General features: G+C 43.4%; 1 protein-coding gene across 1 annotated transcript; it reads right to left on the bottom strand.

The window, feature by feature from the left end:
- Nucleotides 1-9,041: 9,041 nt before the first annotated feature.
- mlh1 (mutL homolog 1, colon cancer, nonpolyposis type 2 (E. coli)) lies at nt 9,042-14,311 on the bottom strand (the record flags this gene model as incomplete). The annotated part of the gene is made up of 19 exons (XM_079229289.1): nt 9,042-9,214; nt 9,338-9,448; nt 9,544-9,636; nt 9,727-9,891; nt 9,978-10,041; nt 10,125-10,233; nt 10,512-10,672; nt 11,477-11,805; nt 11,983-12,136; nt 12,221-12,314; nt 12,416-12,528; nt 12,628-12,716; nt 12,882-12,924; nt 13,022-13,113; nt 13,199-13,271; nt 13,357-13,430; nt 13,518-13,616; nt 13,876-13,966; nt 14,205-14,311. 19 exons carry the CDS (start codon nt 14,309-14,311, stop codon nt 9,059-9,061), a joined length of 2,217 nt encoding a protein of 738 aa, XP_079085415.1. The 3' UTR covers nt 9,042-9,058.
- Nucleotides 14,312-18,431: the final 4,120 nt, after the last annotated feature.

Here is an 18,431-nt window from a genome sequence, read left to right as displayed (position 1 = left end):
AGCAACTCGGATTGAGACCGACAGCCTGTTTGCTGCAGGATTGTAAAACCTTTAACTCTGGCAGGACTGATAAAGCGCCAGACAGCCTTCCCCCGCGTCTGGCGGGGTTGGCAATAGGTAGCATCCTGCAGCAGAGGTTTTGGTGCGGATCGTCCTGAAGAAGCTTCGCTGAGGAGGAAGAAAAAGATGAAGATGACCCTCTCACCCAGCGGTTCCCAACTCTGAGTTTCTGACAGGACCTGCAGCATCCAAGTCCCTTTCCCCCTGGCTATCTTTTCACCCTCCCTTTTGGCGTGGTGCCCCCAGCCCCACAGAGGTCAGAAGAGTCTGCACCCTCCAAGTCAGGCCTCAGATCCTCCACAAACAGAAGACACTGGCAGTGGGATGAGGACAGCGACTCGGATTGAGACCGACCACCTGTTTGCTGCAGTATTGTAAAACCTTTATGTCTGGCAGGACTGATGAAGCGCCAGACAGCCTTCCCCCGCGTCTGGCGGGGAAGGTAACCTCCCTCGCGTCTGGCGGGGTTGGCAATAGGTAGCATCCTGCAGCAGAGGTTTTGGTGCGGATCGTCCTGAAGAAGCTCCGCCCCCAGTTGTGTACTTTGGAGTTTTGTGTAGGGTGCTGTGGGAGTATAGGCTATCCGGTCTCTGTACGAGTGCAGTGGGAGCTCTGTTCTTATTCTCTGCATTAAGTCTGTGAAACTGTGAATGGTTGTTATTCTGTGTATGTTTTTCTTCATAAGGTGTCTTTCCCAGAACAACACTTAATACCAGCAATAACAGGAGTCCCCTGAAAGTGTCTGGCTGAACCAGACAGATGTGTTGTAAACAATTACTAACGTTAAGAAAAGTTTCCAAGTCTCTTTTACTCAGGTATCGATGGCCGTGATACAGGAAGCAACATCCAGGGTCTCCTTGAAGACGCAGCAGATGAGAAGGATAAGACTACAGGACCAGATGGAGAGCGGCGGTCGCCTTTCTTTCAGTGTGCTGAGTAAGTAATCCCTCCCAAGGACTACAGAACTATCAGTAATACAATTCCATCATTGGAGGCCAGATTCAACACAACAATGTAAAGGTTGTGTAGTTGAGTTCCAAAGTATTCATCTCTTGTGTGTGTGTCTCACAGGGCAGGACTCCTCAGGTCTCACTCTTGGGGCAGCTGAGGGTGGACGTCAACCAACCCGTCATCCCAGGACGACCCAGACCCACAACAGACCTGAACCCCTCTCAGCACCCCAGAGAGTCAGAGACCCAGTGAGTACGGTCCTCCCTGCCCCTCCACCCCGACACCACCCGCCCCACCCACCAGCCGAGAGGACGAGGAGCGTCCCGTCCCCACCAGCACAGAGGACGTAGTTTGTCTCCATCTGCTTCTTCTGTGCTGGTGGGTTTGGGAAGCTCCTCACACACACAGGAAGCTGTCAGCAGCTGTTTGCATCTGCTCAGAATTCAAGAAGGAGACTGACGGTTCAGGCTGAACAAGAAATGATCATTCTTAAAGCTTTAAAGTATTTAATTTGTCACATAGAATACAGTATGTTCATGTAAACTGTATGCACAGTATTAGCACGATTACATACATGTTCTTCTAGATGTGTCTTTATATTAGAAACAATATCATAATATTTCTGATATAATTAAATGTATGACACTTTATATACAATAAATATTGTGCAAATTATGATTGCATTTCTTTTTAATTTTCATTTGACTCAAAGGCATTACTGTTATTTCTGTTAAGTATTGATCTTTGTAATATTACATGTTGATACAAATAAAATGGAGGAACAGCCAGCAACGTGTAGTATAATTCTTCTTCTCATAAACAATTGTTATCTTTAATGATTGTGTACCAGAACAGAAGGTAAGGATACATACAAGTAGGTGCATGGGAACAAGATATGACGTTAATATATGAGGGGGAAACAATGTGGGAACTTAATTAATAATATCATTATTATCATGTTCATAACACTGCTGTAGCTTATTTCAAAATGATCACATAGAACGTACCAACACTGGAGAGACATAACAAAATAAAGAAATACATAGAAAATAACGACAAGATACATTTGTGTTTTTACTTTGCAACAAACAGGTCCGGCTCAAAGAGTATTGTCAGCTACATATACTGTCGGCCTAAATAGATCAATGGAACATTTGAGAGTTATTGCACGATATAAAAATGAAATTATGAGATGAAAGTTCCGGTGAATACTCGGTTTAATATGTCCAAAATGGAGGGGGTGCACGCCGAACAACTTCCCGTCATCCCCGTATTTATGTACACGATATCAAACAGCAGGCCGAGGTAGGAAATGCACGGCCCGCCACTGGAGGTCAGGGGTCAACCGCAAAACATCTGGTGTACAGTCTGATGCAACAACTAAGAGGAACTTACGTTTAACTTCACAGTTAAACGTACAGTGTTACACAGATCAGACGGAGAGATCTGAGCAGACACATGCAGGGCAGGTTGTACATGGGCACAATAATCAACCAATTGCAAGTGAAAGTAAATGGACCTGTACACATTCATTTTGGATGTCAGACTGTTACTGTCTGTCCCCTCCAATATATTTGCTCAGGACTCTTTGCTTGGCATCTTCTGGCTCACATTGAAGCTTTGCACACGTCGTAAGACACGTCAATGTTTAGATGCTCAGACGCGGAAGTGGAAACCATATCCGCCAGATTTTAAACCATATCTCTGTGACGTATTATTGTGATGATAGAATTTTATTAACTATGTGGGAGCTGTATGGGCTGTGAGGGAATGATAAAGGTCTCTGATTCGACGAATAGTCCAACCACGTTGCAATAAGAAACGATGTCATTGGCTAGGACGCACTTTTGTGCGCCCGAAGATTCGCGTTTCATCCGCCAATGAGAAGCTGTCCTCGCCGTAACGCCCCTGAAATGTTTGCTCGCTTCCATAGACTCCCATTGGTCCGGCGCCCCGAGAGGGGCGGGGCTTTCCTCAGTGATGATGAACGGCGATATATTATATTTGGTCACATTTAACTTAAGTGGCTGTTGACAGGGGCTTACGGTCTCCCACACACATTTAGCGCGTCAACACGGTATATTTCTTATTTAAATTATTTGGTATATAATGTTTTTTGACAGTATATATTATTTTATTGTTTTCTTCTTTTTTTTCATCGCAAAATTTTAAGAGGGGCGGCGCACTAGCGCCCTCTATTGACGCACCGCCACTGACTTCTATATATGCAACTTTTAATTCAGAAGTGTATTTACACCAGCATTCAAAGACAAAATGTTATTTTTCTTTCTAACGTACAATTCTCACAGCTAAGATGTAATATATGTAGTAGTTGCATTTAGCCTAAAAGGAGATTAAAACGAGGCCCGTGTTTATCAGAATGAAGTCGTGGCTGCAGAGCAGCTTCTTTGCTGCTGCTGAATGAGTCGCTCTATGTCGCCTTCTGGTGGACAAAGCGGTCCACAGCAAGCACCGTTTAGGTAAAGCAGAGGAAGCAGAAGGGTGTAATAAAAAACGTACAATTCTTTTTTTTTTTCATCTTTACAAAGGCCCGTTTACCCAAGTTTTTATAAACAAAATATAACAGCTTCTCATCGACCTGGACTGATGGTAAAAATAACAAAAACACAAAAGTATAAAAAAATGATGCTTGTCATCAAAAATAGAAAACTAGACAAAGACAAATGAAAAGACAGAAAAGCAGAACACAATAAACAGCTGTTAAGTCGTGTCACAGCAAGGGTTTACAAAAATAAATGTCGAAAACATAATTCTTCCTCATCATTGATTCAGGCAGTACAGAACAGCAAGTGCTTCATATCAAATATCTCAAATTCCACCAAAAGACAACAGTGCTGCAACACAATGTACAGAAACATTTTGGGAAAGTGTTCCGCTGACCAATCACAAACCTCCGCCTAAGCTCAGCCCGTGGCTAACCATTTGTCAACAAAACACCAAACCCTTAAACAAAGTTTCACAAAGAACATCCCAAGCCCTGTGTGCTTCCCCGTCATTGATTTTGCCCCGTCAGTGCAGATTCCCACGCAGCGTTTCCAGTCGATGCCATTGGTCCTCATAAAGTTGTCAATTAAATTGAAGATTTCTTGTCCTGTTGTTCGGGGAGCAAGTGGCCGACAGAACAAAAAATCTTCCTGTACCGAGCCTTCGTGAAGGGAACGGACGTACACCAGAAGATTGGCCACATCGGTAGACTCGTCTACTTGCAGAGAGTAAAACTCACTCTTCTTCACGCGACCGACTAAGGTTGCCAGGATGTCTTCGGACAAAGCATCGATGCGGCGCGAGACAGTGTTGTTGGACACCGGGATCATGTCCAACTTTTCAGCTTCTTTCTCTCCAATCATACATTCCACCATCTCTTTAGCAGCTGGCAAGCACACGTCTTTGCCGATTGTGTGAGGTAGACCCTTCCTTGCTATTCGGTAACTGAGCAGATATGAAGCCCGTAGTGCGTGTTGTGTAGACCCAACACGTGAATGAGAATGCAATTGTCTTTGGCTGTTTTGTAACTCTTCCAATTTGGATGTAAAAAATGTAAGGGGCTTCTGACTTGCACTGGCATGCTTGGTGTTCAGGTGGCGACGCAACTAAGAGGGCTTGAGACAGCTGTTAGCCAGCACCTCACTGCACAACACGCACTGTGGCTTCGGGCAATCTGCATTGCCAATCCAAGTGAAGCCCAGACCCAGATAATTATCATCATACTTCCTCTTTTTCTTCCCAGTCTGATGCTCACTCTCGTTTCCTCTTTTTTCACCTTGACTCCGCGATGGGCCGCTGTGCTCCCGCTCCGTCTCCTCTTTCTCCGACTCACGGTCGATTTCTTCTCCCGGTCTCTCCCCAACGCACCTCTCCGTTTCTCTCGCCTCCGGTTCCTCACTCTCTCTCTGTCCCTCTCCTCTTTTATTGATAGCTTCAGATGTCCCACCTGACAGCTTCCCCGATTTCAGCCAGTTTAACATGTTTTCATCGATGTTGCTGAATGAATAGAATTACGTTAGGTGCACAAGCTAGCTAGTGTGTACGGAAAAGACTGGCGGCGGGACCGGAAGTGCATCTATTTATTAAATTGTACGTTTTTAAATTTAAATTTAAATCTTACAAAGGGAATTTTTATAATTAAAAAATCCTACTTAATTTTTTTTTTTATGTTTAATATTAATTATGAAAACATTAGACCACCATTACATCTTTACTCTCGCGCACCCCCTAGAGGCACCACACTTTGGGAATCCCTGGTCTAGCACATTAGTCTAGTTAAGTAAAGATTTCTTTCTTTCTTTCTTTCTCTCTTTCTTTCTTTCTTTCTCAGAAGCCTGAGGTCAGAGCATAGAACATTGAGATCAAAGCATAGAACCCTGAGGTCAGGGTATAGAACATTGAGATCAAAGCATAGAACCCTGAGATCAAAGCATAGAACCCTGAGGTCAGAGCATAGAACATTGAGATCAAAGCATAGATCCTGAGATCAGAGGATAGACCCTGATATCAGAGCATTTGAGCCTGAGATCAGAGCAAATGAACTTGAAGTCAGAGCATATAACTTAGTCTTAGAACTGAGCCCAAAACTTCACCGAAGGAATATGTTACCAGCCGGGTGCGGTGGCGCGCGCCTGTGATCTAAGTTCCTGGGAGGCTGAGGCCGGTGGATCGCCTGAGCTCAGGATCTCTGCACTGCAGTGCACTATGCCGATCGGGTGTCCGCACTAAGTTCGGCATCGATATGGTGCTCCTGGGGGAGCCCGGGACCACCAGGTCGTCTAAGGAGGGGTGCACCGACCCAGGTCGGACACGGAGCAGGTCAAATCTCCCGTGCCGCTCAGTAGTGGGATCGCGCCTGGGAATAGTTGCTGTAGTGCAGCCTGAGCAACACAGTGGGACTCAGTCTTTTTACACTCTTTCTTCTGTTCGACAAACAACTGAGACAACGACAACAATGTCTCCATATGTTGCAGGTGCTTCATCACTGCTTCTACATATTATAGTTCCCATGAAAACATTCAGAAACCAGTTGTGTTTGTTTGTCCTACAGCGCCTCCACCTGGAGGAGAGGAGCAATGAGTACCAATCACAGCAGTTATTTATCATCGCAAACATTGAACGTCTAAAACTTTGATAAGTAACTCTAGTCCAGCTGAGTAACAATGTTTTTTAAAAATGTGGAGGATTAGCCTGTATAAAGGAGCATTTAACGTAAGATAGTCCAGTAAAGTACTGTAACCGTGAGTGTGTATGTAAGTACAGTACAACTTGAAACTGTGAAACTGTGTACAGGCCATGTTTGTGTGTATTTGTTATAGGGCAGGGACAGAGTGTTCATAACATTATAAAGGTATTAACAGCCATTTCAGTGACTGACATGGCAGCAAGATTCAGTGTGCAACAGGTCCTTGATCATTATGGCTTTTATGTTTTTATGTATTATGTAAAACAGGACATGATAATGTATAATAGAATATTGTGAAACTCAAAAAATACACTCTCCTTGCTCTCTGAAAAATATATGCAGGATTAATCATACATTCATTAATGAGACAGAGAGCGAAGACCTGCACGACATCATTCAGAAGTGTTTTGGCCGTCTCGACCCGTCTCAAGTCATCGATCTTCTAGAGAAGATAGACGAGATGATGGAAAACAACGGCGGGATGTACTACACCACAGAGACGTAAAATAAAGCAGAGGAAGAAATAGAGAAGGAGACAGAACAAATCCTAAAAGAGTCTGAGAGTCAGAGGAATAAAGAGCTGGAGGAACTGAAAGACAAATTTACCAGTGAGATGTTTGAAATGCAAAAATAAATGTTGAAACTAAGATATGAGGCTGAACTACGAAGTCCTGTCCAACCCCCACTATGATGCCTCCATGTGTCATCAGTTGAAGCTTCAGGTGAAGCTCTCTGCTTTAACAACCAGAGCAGCACATTATAAACACATCTCAAATCATTTCTGAGCATAAGAGAATTAAGTTAATTTATGTATTCTTTATTTCATTTGTTCATCACCACAAACATTCTGGGTTGGTAAAGTGTTAATTAGTACAGTTTCACAGAATCTATAGTTAGAAAAAGCTTTTCAAACAGGCCACTAAACAACACTCAGCTTTGGTCACTAGAGGGCCGCAGAGGTCTTTCCTTAAAAGAAAAAAATCACTCAGAATATGTCAACAAACTTGGCCCCATGAGAGTCAAACATTCTGCAATTAGTCACTACATATTCTCCATCAGCTATAAAATCTGTCAGAGTGAACAAAACTAACTTTTAAAATAATAAAAGGAGGAACACAAATACTATAGGACCACAGGATGTCTGCAGATTTCAGAAACAGTATACCTGGACAGGATATTTTTTTCCTCAAGATTTTGAGAAAGTTGGAGGATCCACCCAGAACCCATCAGACCAACAACAACCACAATACATCAGGATATTTACTTATCTAGAGCTTATCTAGCTCTAGATGAGACCGAGGAGATGGAGATGACCAACAACCATCTAGTAAAGCGCCTTGAGAAGATGAAGGCCAACAGGAACGCCCTTCTGTCACAGCAGTGAGGCAAGGCAGCGTCACCACAGAAGCCCTTAAACTCGCACCTCAGACCTCTGACTGCCATATTGGGTCTGGAGCACATTTCCATTTTTAGCTGTAACACTTTAAGAATTATAGCAAACCAAAAACACTTTAAAGAAAAACTGTAGCACAGGCAACAAGCTGAACTGTGTCTTCTTCTTCTTTTTTTTTACCGGAAGCAATGGTTTTGTCTGGTAGTGTTTTTGGAGGGATGACTCAGAAATGTAACTATTACAACTATAAAGTTGCTATAAGATGCATCTGAAGAAATTTCTCGAGTCACTACTTTATTTTCAGAGCTTTGTATCCATGAGATGTTATTTCTCTCTGGCTGGGTGCTTGGCTGTACTTTGTTTTGTTGTTTTTGATAAGTTGCATGAATGAGTATAACGATGCTTTTAAACTATTCAACCCTCACGGCTGCTCCGGCCTTGCACATTCCCAGCTTCCCCCCACACAGTGAAGTGCCTTTTCACACGAGGAGACTGGGGGTTCGCACCGCTCAATGAAACAGTAATTGTTAAGTATAAAGAAGTATTTTTCATGATGCAGTTTTTCCTTTTATTACTATTTCCCAAATCAGTGTCGTTATTCTCAGTATCATTCATATGTAGCCTTCGTTTCTTATTTACATACTGCGTTTGTTAATGAGTCGAAACTCTGCAGCTTTGAATCAGCCGAGGAAAAGACATAGCCTTTTGGCTGATTACACATTAGGTGGTCACTTTTTTAATTTTTTCACTCTGGATTTTAGTTTCAGGCCATGTGACTGGAATAATGAGATACACTGTTATTACAACAGGGCAAGTCATGGAAATAAATTAGCAGGTTTCCTTCATTCCATTTTCCATGCTTTTAGGGCTTTCAAACTTGTAATTGTCCGAAAGTTATTTGGAAACTTTACACAGAGCTCTGATTCCTCTAAACTGCCCACGTGTTTTAGACTGACGGGGAACACGTAGCTGGAATAAAAGTCAAGCAAGTGTGCTGGCACCGTACACCCCAGCTCGTTCGAATTCTGCCAATCGGCTTGTAGCTCCGTCACTGCGAGCTAAACACTCAACAAAGTCATGACTATTTGCTGTCCTGGCTCCTCAATGGTGGAATGAGCTCCCCATTGACATCAGGATAGCAGAAAGTCTCTACATCACAAACACATCTTTTTCGACTACACCTTGAATAAGGAAAGTAGCACCGTAGTAGCGCTTTAGTAGCACGTAATGTAATTTTGGGTTTTCCTGGCAGCATGTTCCAAGTCGTACTTTAATAAAACCCATGTGTAGCCTTAGCACATTTCAGTAGGTTTCCAGAACAGGGATTTCCTGTGGCACCATGGAATGTTTTTCACTCAAAGACTGAACACCTGAAGCCTCGTCTCATACAAAGTATTTATTTACAGAACAAATACAGTATAAAAAGAGCTGCATGTGTTGTGTGGTTGGTTTGGAGATGGGATTTAGCACCTCTCGAATACTTTGTAGAGATCCGGTAAGTTGGCGATCTGCAGCACAGTGCCGTCCTCACTGAAGGTCTTCGGAGGACTCAAGAGGGTTCGGAAAGCTTTGAAAATGATGTGCTCGACTTTCCAACGCCACGAGTTCACCTCTGCGTCCTGCACGAGAATGGCAGAACATCGCACTGGTCAGTTCAGCTCTTTGTCATGAACGTTATTGTACAGTAAACAGGAAGTGAAAGTGCGTCTCGCACTAGCGTCGTGTTGAATGCAGAGTCACACCTGCTCCTGTCCCGGCTCGGCCTCTAAGATGTACTGCTTCCTGATGGAGTAGAACATGCTGCACTCCTTGCTCAAGTCTCTGAAGCATTCCTTTTCGTTGTCCCAGTTCACCTGCAAAACACCAGCAAGCAGAAGCCTTCAGATACGCTCTGTGTTTCCAGAATGTTGTGATAAGTGAGGAGAGGAGAGGACTACGAGAGCTTCACCTCAGTGGCCAGGCGCAAGATGAACATGGGGAGGCCCTCCATGAGAGGCGTGTACATGTCGAGTAGCAAAGGCAGCCCGGTTAGATTTCCTTCCTACAATGCACAAAGCTCAGGTTTACAGCACGTGTAAAAACAACTAATATGTTTTGACAGTAAAAAAAAAATCTACTTGAAACAACTGACCTGGTCTATCTCCAGGGAGAAATAGTCCTCCAGCATCTCAGTTTTCTTCTTAAGGAAGTCCACTATGTACTTAGCCAGGCCTTCTTTGGGACCATCCTCTTCTGTCCAGCCGCTCTCCTCAGAATCCAGGGCCAACATGGCGAGCTCATAAAGTGGAGCCGAGGTCTGAATGCACATGATCAGCCATTAAAAAAAATAAATAATCACAACCGCATACACACAAACCATTTCACAATCTCCACTTAACTCACAGACAGTCTTAGTACACCGAAGTTTCCGAAGTCGTAGATGAGTATTTGGTGGAAGAGCTCCTGGCTGCAGTAGAAACAAAACGGTGAGCGACGGGCTGAAACGACATGAGAGCAGTGTGCGTGTTTCCTGTTTCCTGTGGCTCTGACCTGAGCTTGGTGGTGTTGAGCAGGTACAGTTTGGTGTGATGCTGGATCAGGGTCCACTGTGGGTTCACGCAGCCCACAAACGAGTGGTTCTGCAGCATTTCTTGAAGCCCTGGAGGAAAGAAATGTACATACTCAAGTGAACAATTTAAAAAGCCTAATTTTATGTATTATAAGTTGTAGATTATGCGAACGAGATGATGCATGAACATAAAATAACAAGAAGTTATATAAAAGCAGGAGTTGTCGCCTGGAGAAAGTTAAATCACACTGAAAATATAGAGTTGCGAAAGGGAAAGACGGGGGGGGGGGGGGGGTGTTATTGGCAGATTTTAATGTATTAAAAAGTACACAGTTTGGCTGTAATAGACAGCGATACGCTGTGTTTACCTCTGTGTGTGTTCTCAGTGATCTCAGCTCTGAGCTCTTTAATGCTGTTCAGTTTTATGACTCGTCTCTTGGGCACGGTTACAGCCGTCAGGTCCTCGTCTACTTCCTCCGGCTGCTGCTGCTGCTGCTGCTGCTGCTGCTGCTCTTTCCTGGGTCGCTTCCTGGCTCAAACACACACAAAGTCATATTTTTGCCCCGCCATAATAGAAGCAACTTGACAAAGCGTCGGCTGAATGTCTTGCTTTTTTCAGCCACATGGGGGCAGAGGAAATCCACCATATGATGACCATAAACTTGCCATATGACATAATCACTCATTTGGGAGCCGCGGCCTTCTGATGAACGTTTCTCCAATATTCACCGCCAGTCTTTGGTTTCTACCAACTGCTGAGAGAAATATCTGACACTCAGGCTGCTGGATGTCTGACTTCTCTTCACCTAAACAGGTGGCGTTCATTGGTTTTATCAAAACCTTTTAGTAGAAAAAGCTGGATTAATGACAGTAGTGGGATTTAAAGACTAATTTGATTTGCCTCGACTAAAGCAATAAGCTAAAAGAGGCTAAAAGAAAGCTGTGGAGGGTGATAATGACACTTTTGTGAGGGTTCATCGTTGTAACAACTAAAAAATACTGATTGGTGGAGCTGTATGCAACAGCTACTATCTACTAATGTCAGCAACAGGTAAAAAAAACTACTGGCCCGGAGGCAGATGACGTCACTCATGAGTGATGATACACTTTTACTATTGCATGCTTCCTGCCGTCTTATTCAACTCATCTGCCGCCGGTCAATGTTCAGATTTGCTGACGTTTTTAATCACAGGTTAATCACACATCAAGACGTGTCCTGCCATGATCCGGATTAATCATGATGCTACCGACTTGAGACTTTAATCCTCTACTGAACGCACCCACTGGCACACCCAACATAGCACTGTCATGATTATTTTCTCTTTTTGTTCACCTTTGAGCGCCATTAGCATCGTCTTCGTTGCCCTTTGACCCCTCTGCTTCCTGCTCGGCCAAGGCCCTCAGCATGTCCGCATCGTCCACCTCCTCCATCTCTTCGCTGGCGGGCCAGGCGGCTGTGGTCGCGGCCTCTCTGCCGCTGGGACCGGCTGGTTCTGGGTCAGGCGGAGGCTTCTCTTTCGGCTGGAGGAAGGCGTCCAGCTTCTGCGCGCGACAATCGGTCCTCACCATCTGATGTGCGTAGACCCGATCGCTGGACTCTGCTGCGGCGCTGGAGGACTTGACCTCACTTCCGCCGGCGACTGACAGCCCTGGCAGCAACGTCTGCACACAAAAAAAAAAACACAGCGCACGTGTCATCTTAACACTGTCACTATTTAAGTGAAATGGATCCAGTGGAAAAGTGACAGCAACATCATAACGAAAGACAGAGGTCAGATCTATAACTTTGATGACGATGGCAGCATATCTACAGAGATAGTGATCGGGTCGTGAGCATACCTGAGTGAAGTACGTGCGTGAGGAGTTGGAGCCGAGGAGTTTGCTCTCAACGTGCTTCTGGATGCTCTCGATGACGCTGTCTTCGTGCAAGAAATGCACCTCGTGTTTCGTGGGATGGACGTTGACGTCGATGTTCTGCGGAGCAATCTCCAAACTGTGTCGATTAGAAAGCAGCGGGGGAATTAAGACTAGTGATAGAATGCATTATTAAGAACGGACAAAACGCACGTTAAGCTACCTGAGGTACAGGAAAGGGTGCGTGTTCTTGGGAAGGTATGCGGCGTAAACGGTCTCGATTGCTTTCTTCAGAGCGCTCGACTCCACCAGACGATCTGGGACAATCACAGATCACAATCTTCATTTCATAAAGCACTAATAATTGATTAGTAAATGAGTTATCTGCACCAGTGAGCCACACTTTCAGAATACGCACGATTGATGAAGAGCACCAGGATGCATTTCTTGACTGAGTAGTTTGCGTTCGAGATGTAGCCATTCATCTTGTAGGCGAGCTTCTGGTCCTCGCAGCCAACTTGGATCAGCTCCCTGGAAACACACCACAGGGCCGATCGTTTCGGGCGATAAGAGGTCACATAACGGCAGAGAGCATAAAAGCTTGTTTTGTTTCTCTTTGACGATTAATACCTGCTGACTGCATTTCCAAAAACTCCTCGGATATTATCGACCACAGATGCGTTTGGTAGAGTCCTCACATCCGCCACAGTCTCTCCTTGCTGGATAAAAAGAAGGCCATGAATAATGTTCTACTTTTATGGCAAAGACTAATTCTTCGCAGCCTAATCTAGAATACAGAGATTATTTGTGTGGAGACAATCGTGGTCAACGGTCTTCCCTCAGGAAACGATACAAAAAGAAAAGAAAAAGAAAGCACATCTCACCTTTTTGACAGAAAAACTTTTCCCGGAATTGTGTATGGCGTACCTTCAAAAATAACGTGAATGTGAGTTACCCAAACACAATATTATTCATTAAAAATGGGTCACAACAAGACGCAAGTAGTGAAGCCAAGATGACAGACCTGCTGATCACCTCTACAATCCTGGAGTACTCATCACTGGGGCTCTTTAAAGCTTTCCTCCTGGTGGACACATTATAGAAGAGGTCCTCCACCTGCAGGCAGGGAGAGGAAACCGTTGTGGGTCTCTGAACGTCCATTGACTTCATTCGGTAAAAGTTGACGTGCTCCACAACTCACAAGAATCTGGGTTCCCTGGTTGCCGGCACATGGTTTGGGAGGGCCTTTCGGTTTGCCGTCGCTGTAGCCGGCTCTGCAGAGAATTGATACCGCCGCCCTGGTTACCTTGCATCCACTATAATGTGCATGTAATGCACGATTTGCAAATGTTGGCATACCTGTAGGCGCACTTGGCGTCGGCTGTTTTAGTTGTTATGGTCACATGGGCAACGTGGCTCACACTGGCAAGGGCCTGCCAACGGGAACAGAGAACAAATGTGACCAAAATGTAATGTCAACATGTAATAACCCGAAAGCTGCTGCCGCTCCAGAGCTCTACCTCGCCTCTGAATCCATAGGTGGCGATCGCCGAGAGGTCCTCAAAAGTCTGGAGTTTGCTGGTGGTAAACCTCTCGCAAACTATGTCCATGTCCTCTCTCTGCCTCGGAAATGGAAAAGACGGCTTGATCAGAGAACATTACGGAGCAGTGTCTCTTGGTCGTGGAAAAACTAAACATTCATCTGAACTAATTGCTTATTAGACTGGATGTGACCCCAGGGTCCTTTCTGTCGTGTCTTAACTGTTTTTGGTTAAACTCTAATAGTCATATCACAAAGGGGAATTCATTGCATGGCACTTTTACACCCCCCCCCCCCCTCTCAAATCGAAAAGCTGTGGGACGCCCCTGCTCACCCACCCTGATGCCTGTGCCGTTGTCCTGAATCTGGAGGAGCTTCAGTCCGCCGTCTTTTACCGTCACCTGGATGTTCGTGGACTTGGCATCCAAGCTGCAACATACAATGCAAGTTCGCTGTTACACCACCAGGCTGCATTTTCGAGTTGAAGTATCAGTTCGCAGAGTCACGTGACGTTACCGAACATTGCACGTTACCGGTGTTGACGCGCGGCTTTGCCACACACGTGACGCAGCTAAACAACCGTGTCTCCTGCCATGTTGTTATGTAAGCCCCCTTGTCAAACACATAACACTAGCTCACGTTATTAAACCCCAACTGTGTCAGTTACCAGTTTTCAATCAGTTCCTTGACGGCGTTGGCAGGACGCTGGATAACTTCTCCTGCAGCTATCCGGTTGACAACAGTCTCGTCGAGCCTCCGGATAACTCCCGCCATGTTTACAGTGCTGCTGGCAAAGATTCGGGGTACTTTAACACCAGAGAATATCAGGGAAATACAGTTACATACGGATACAGAAGGGATATATTTAGGCTTTAATGTAGCATCACAATTTGTACAAGAAACCGAGCATGGATTGAATCAGAGATTTAAAAAAAAGATGAACTCTCACTCTCCCTCAAAATGTCAGAGTTCAGTGAAAGTCGCCGTGCTTTCATGATAACGCGTCAAAAAAAAGAAAGAAATGTAATCACTTCCCCGTAACAACAAAAAAAAGCTGACACTAACATGGTATGTAATGCGTAGCTGTTGATAAAACAATATTGTTTCAGCTACACTTTTCTGCTGATCGAGTGAGTCATCTTCTCAATCATACACAATCTTTGATGACACTGCGCGCGGAGAGTGTGGCCGTCATTCGTTCAAAGTCTTCTTCTCTGGTAAAAAGGATGACACATTGTAGCGTCGAAATATACACAGCGCCACAGCATGTTTTTGTAAGGGGCATTTTTATGCTGATTATACAGCATTTGCTTTTTTATTTACATTGGAAATGGAAGTAGGACATTTTTGGTGCTCCTCTTGTGTTACAAGAGCAAATCCTCCACGTGGCCTTTTGTTAAAAAAACAGCACCAACAAAAAGAAAAACAGACAAAAACAACACATTGTCATGTAATTTGTTTGCAGTAACCGACAAAATTTCAAAGTAATATGACCCAAGTTTATGATACCGTTTAATATAAAGCAAGGAATCTCTGTTTGTCTGTGTATCTCAAGAATCTGATCTACTTTGCACTTATGAGCGCTCTTACTTTGCAAATCACTCCATGGGTGACCTCATGGAGTGATTTGCAATGTGCACAGCCACGTATAATATTCATGTATTTATATAGCGTGCTAATGCTAAATGAATGCTGGATAGTGTTGTAATCAATGTTTTTGTGACTTCCATGGAGTCAACGCACACAAAAGCGGATAGCCTGTGCCACTCTGCCATTGCAACTCACATTGTGAACATTTTTGCCCCAGTATCTTGTAACTTTAGAGCTGCTAAATACCTCCACTGATTAAATCATACTCTACTTTATAACCGTGGTTGTTATGTCAAAGCAAGCGTCTATTTGGAACGTAATACCTCTGGTTAGTGTATTTCACCGGTGTTTCTGAGCGCGAGTAACCCCGAGCTGGTTGTGTTTTTCAAGACCAAATTTAGTGCCCGAGGCAAACACCATTTTTCTTTTCTTTTCCCGCTATGGTCTAACTGTGAATGTTGGTATTGGCAGTGGTAGAAGAAGTACTCAAAAAAGCCCTCAAGTTGAACTTTTATAGTAGAACAATTAATACTGCACAGTAAATGTCCTGCTTGACATGAGGAGTGAAAGAGGCATTATCAGCACAAGGTACTTAAACTTACATAACCTCTGTTCAAGGTGGAGCTTTCCATTCTAATGTGCTGGATAGTTTAATGAATCATAATGTATCATATTTCAATTGTTATATTTTGTGATTCAAATCTGAATCTGCAATGTAGCAACATTTATCTGTGAGGTATGAGTATAATGTTTACCTCTGAAAAATAAGAACACAGTAGAAGGCTACACAGCTAAGTAGGCCTTTGTAAGTTATATCTGGGTGCAATGAGTTTGAATAGTAACATAATTCAATACTTTTAACCACTTAAGTGTCATCCCTTTTGGATCTGTTTGGAGGCAACTGATGATACACTGATACACAGATAAGTGGTGTGTCTCTGGAATGTACCGCTTTAAAGTGCAACTTAGTTCATAATGTAAAGTGATGAGATGAAGTACATTGTCTCCCTGGGGAAGGTATCTTTTGCTCAGTCTGTAAAGGTCAAGGGTCAGAATCCACTACATATCAACAATACTGTTACAAAATAGTTTGTGTGTGTGTGTGTGTGTGTGTGTGTGTGTGTGTGTGTGTGTGTGTGTGTGTGTGTGTGTGTGTGTATAGTTAGTGCTTGAGTCTTCTTTATCCAGATATTATCAATGTTTAACTTGATCTTTCAATTGTGAATTACTGAAGAATTTAGTGTATAATACTAAACACAATGAAAAGTCTAAATTCCAGGTTCAATAATCTATACAGTATGTACAACATTCTCACCTAATCTTTTGTAGTTAACGGGGATTCTCTCTCCCACCAGTGAATTTAACCCATTATGGTCAATCTTCATTGTTCATTATCTTAAGCATGAGTAAAAAAACAATAATTACAAAAGGATATCTTCTCACATGGCAGAATTCTTTTTTTTAAGTTGGCAAAACATGAAAAACTCCAGATAAGTTTAACATTTTAACAGTTCATTGTTTTTGCATGGACTTCCTTGGCACATAAGGGGTCACTGTAATCTTCAATGCAACTGTGCACATAGCTGGGCTGGTTTGTGTGCATTCCTCGCAGAGCCACCTTTCTGCAGGAATCAGCAGAACGTGGTAGTGCAAAAAAACAAATATCCTCGAGATATTTTATGAGGAGTAAATGAAAACCAATCTATGCTCTTCCTAGCCTCTGTGATTGTTACAGTAGCTGCCTAAACGATGTTGCTAGGCTGCTAAAACTTGGCTTCAGGGCGGATGACCTCAACTGAATAAAATGCTGTGAGTAGGCTGTCCGGGGAGTGGCGCTATTTGCATGTCAGGACCAGAGAGATCTTCTCAATGCAGTACAACCTGAACACACAAATACCTGTATGAAGAAAACATGTAAACTGAGGGCAGGTGATGAATACAATATCTTGGTTCAGTTTCTACCCGTATATATTTAATAATTAAAGAGAAGATATATATATATATATATATATTTATATATATATATATATATATATGTATATATATATATATATATATATATATATATATATATATATATATATATATACATATATATATATATATATATATATATATATATATATATATATATATATATATATAAAGCTTTAAGGTTTGAAATTCAGGGTGAGAAACGAACTAGGCTCACTCTCTCATTCAGTAACATCATACTTCTGACCTGTTATCCTTTGTGATCGTACGGATCCTACCATATTTCAAGGCGGCACCTGAACAGGGGAAACACACTATAAAACTGTCTTGTTTCTGTAACTTATACCACATTTGATACAAAAGTATAAGCCTATACCAGGCAGGCGTGACAGCTAACCTGGCACGGTTTAGTAGTTCAGCAGCTTTTTGTGCTGCATGTGAGTCGTTGCCAACAAACTTTAGTGCCACAAGTCAGCTAAACACAGGTTATAAAAGCAAAAGGCACAACCTGAAATGTCACCCGAGTATGAAAGTAAGTCAGTTTGTAGCAAACAAACAAGTGTCAGAAATGTAATTAAAAAAATAAATCCATGTCAGTGACTTTGTACATCCATCGATCTGCTCATTCTGCTCTGTGCAGCCTCTCTGCTGCTGAGCTACGGGGTTCACCCTCAAAGACAGGAGCGACGTCCCCATGATGTCAAGCACATTTTCCTACACAAACTATAGGACCATTAGATCCAGATGTGTGCGCCGTTCGTGTTCTCGTGACAGCTGCCCCTCCTCTCCCTTTGGGCCGAGGCAAAACGTCAGCCATTGTGCTGTCTTTGCATCTGAGATGCATTGGGGGAGGATATGATGTCTATCCTGAGACATGTGTACCGGACTCAATGCAGGACGCTCCAGCATGTGCTGGAGCAGCAGGATGTGCTACAGGATACAATACAATAGAACTGGAAAGAAATTAGTTGCATGAAAAAATATGATTGCTGCAAAGCAACACTGCAAAACGTAAAGAACGGTTGCTGTTCATTGTTCTACTTCTTTTCTTTTGTTCGACAGCGATTATGACGTCATTGTTGGCAGCTATTATCCATCTGTGTAAATTGACTCTTTGACGGGCTGAAACTGTAAACAGTGTTTTTAACCACCAAGACTCTGGGTGGGGTCAGAACTGGTTGTGTGTCTCACAGGCCAGTAAAGGCCTCTTTTTTTCTTTTGCACCTGCTCTCCTTGTAGCATTTTTCTGGCCTCTCTCACTGAAACTGGGATGGCGACTGTTTCAAAATGCAGCAGCTGCCACTCCTGTAGCGACCTGCCATACACAGTG

The sequence above is a fragment of the Taurulus bubalis genome (genome assembly GCF_910589615.1).
Source record: "Taurulus bubalis genome assembly, chromosome: 14".
NCBI lineage: Eukaryota > Metazoa > Chordata > Actinopteri > Perciformes > Cottidae > Taurulus > Taurulus bubalis.
Note: the sequence above shows the minus strand (reverse complement) of the source record. Positions and strands in the feature narration are given on the sequence as shown.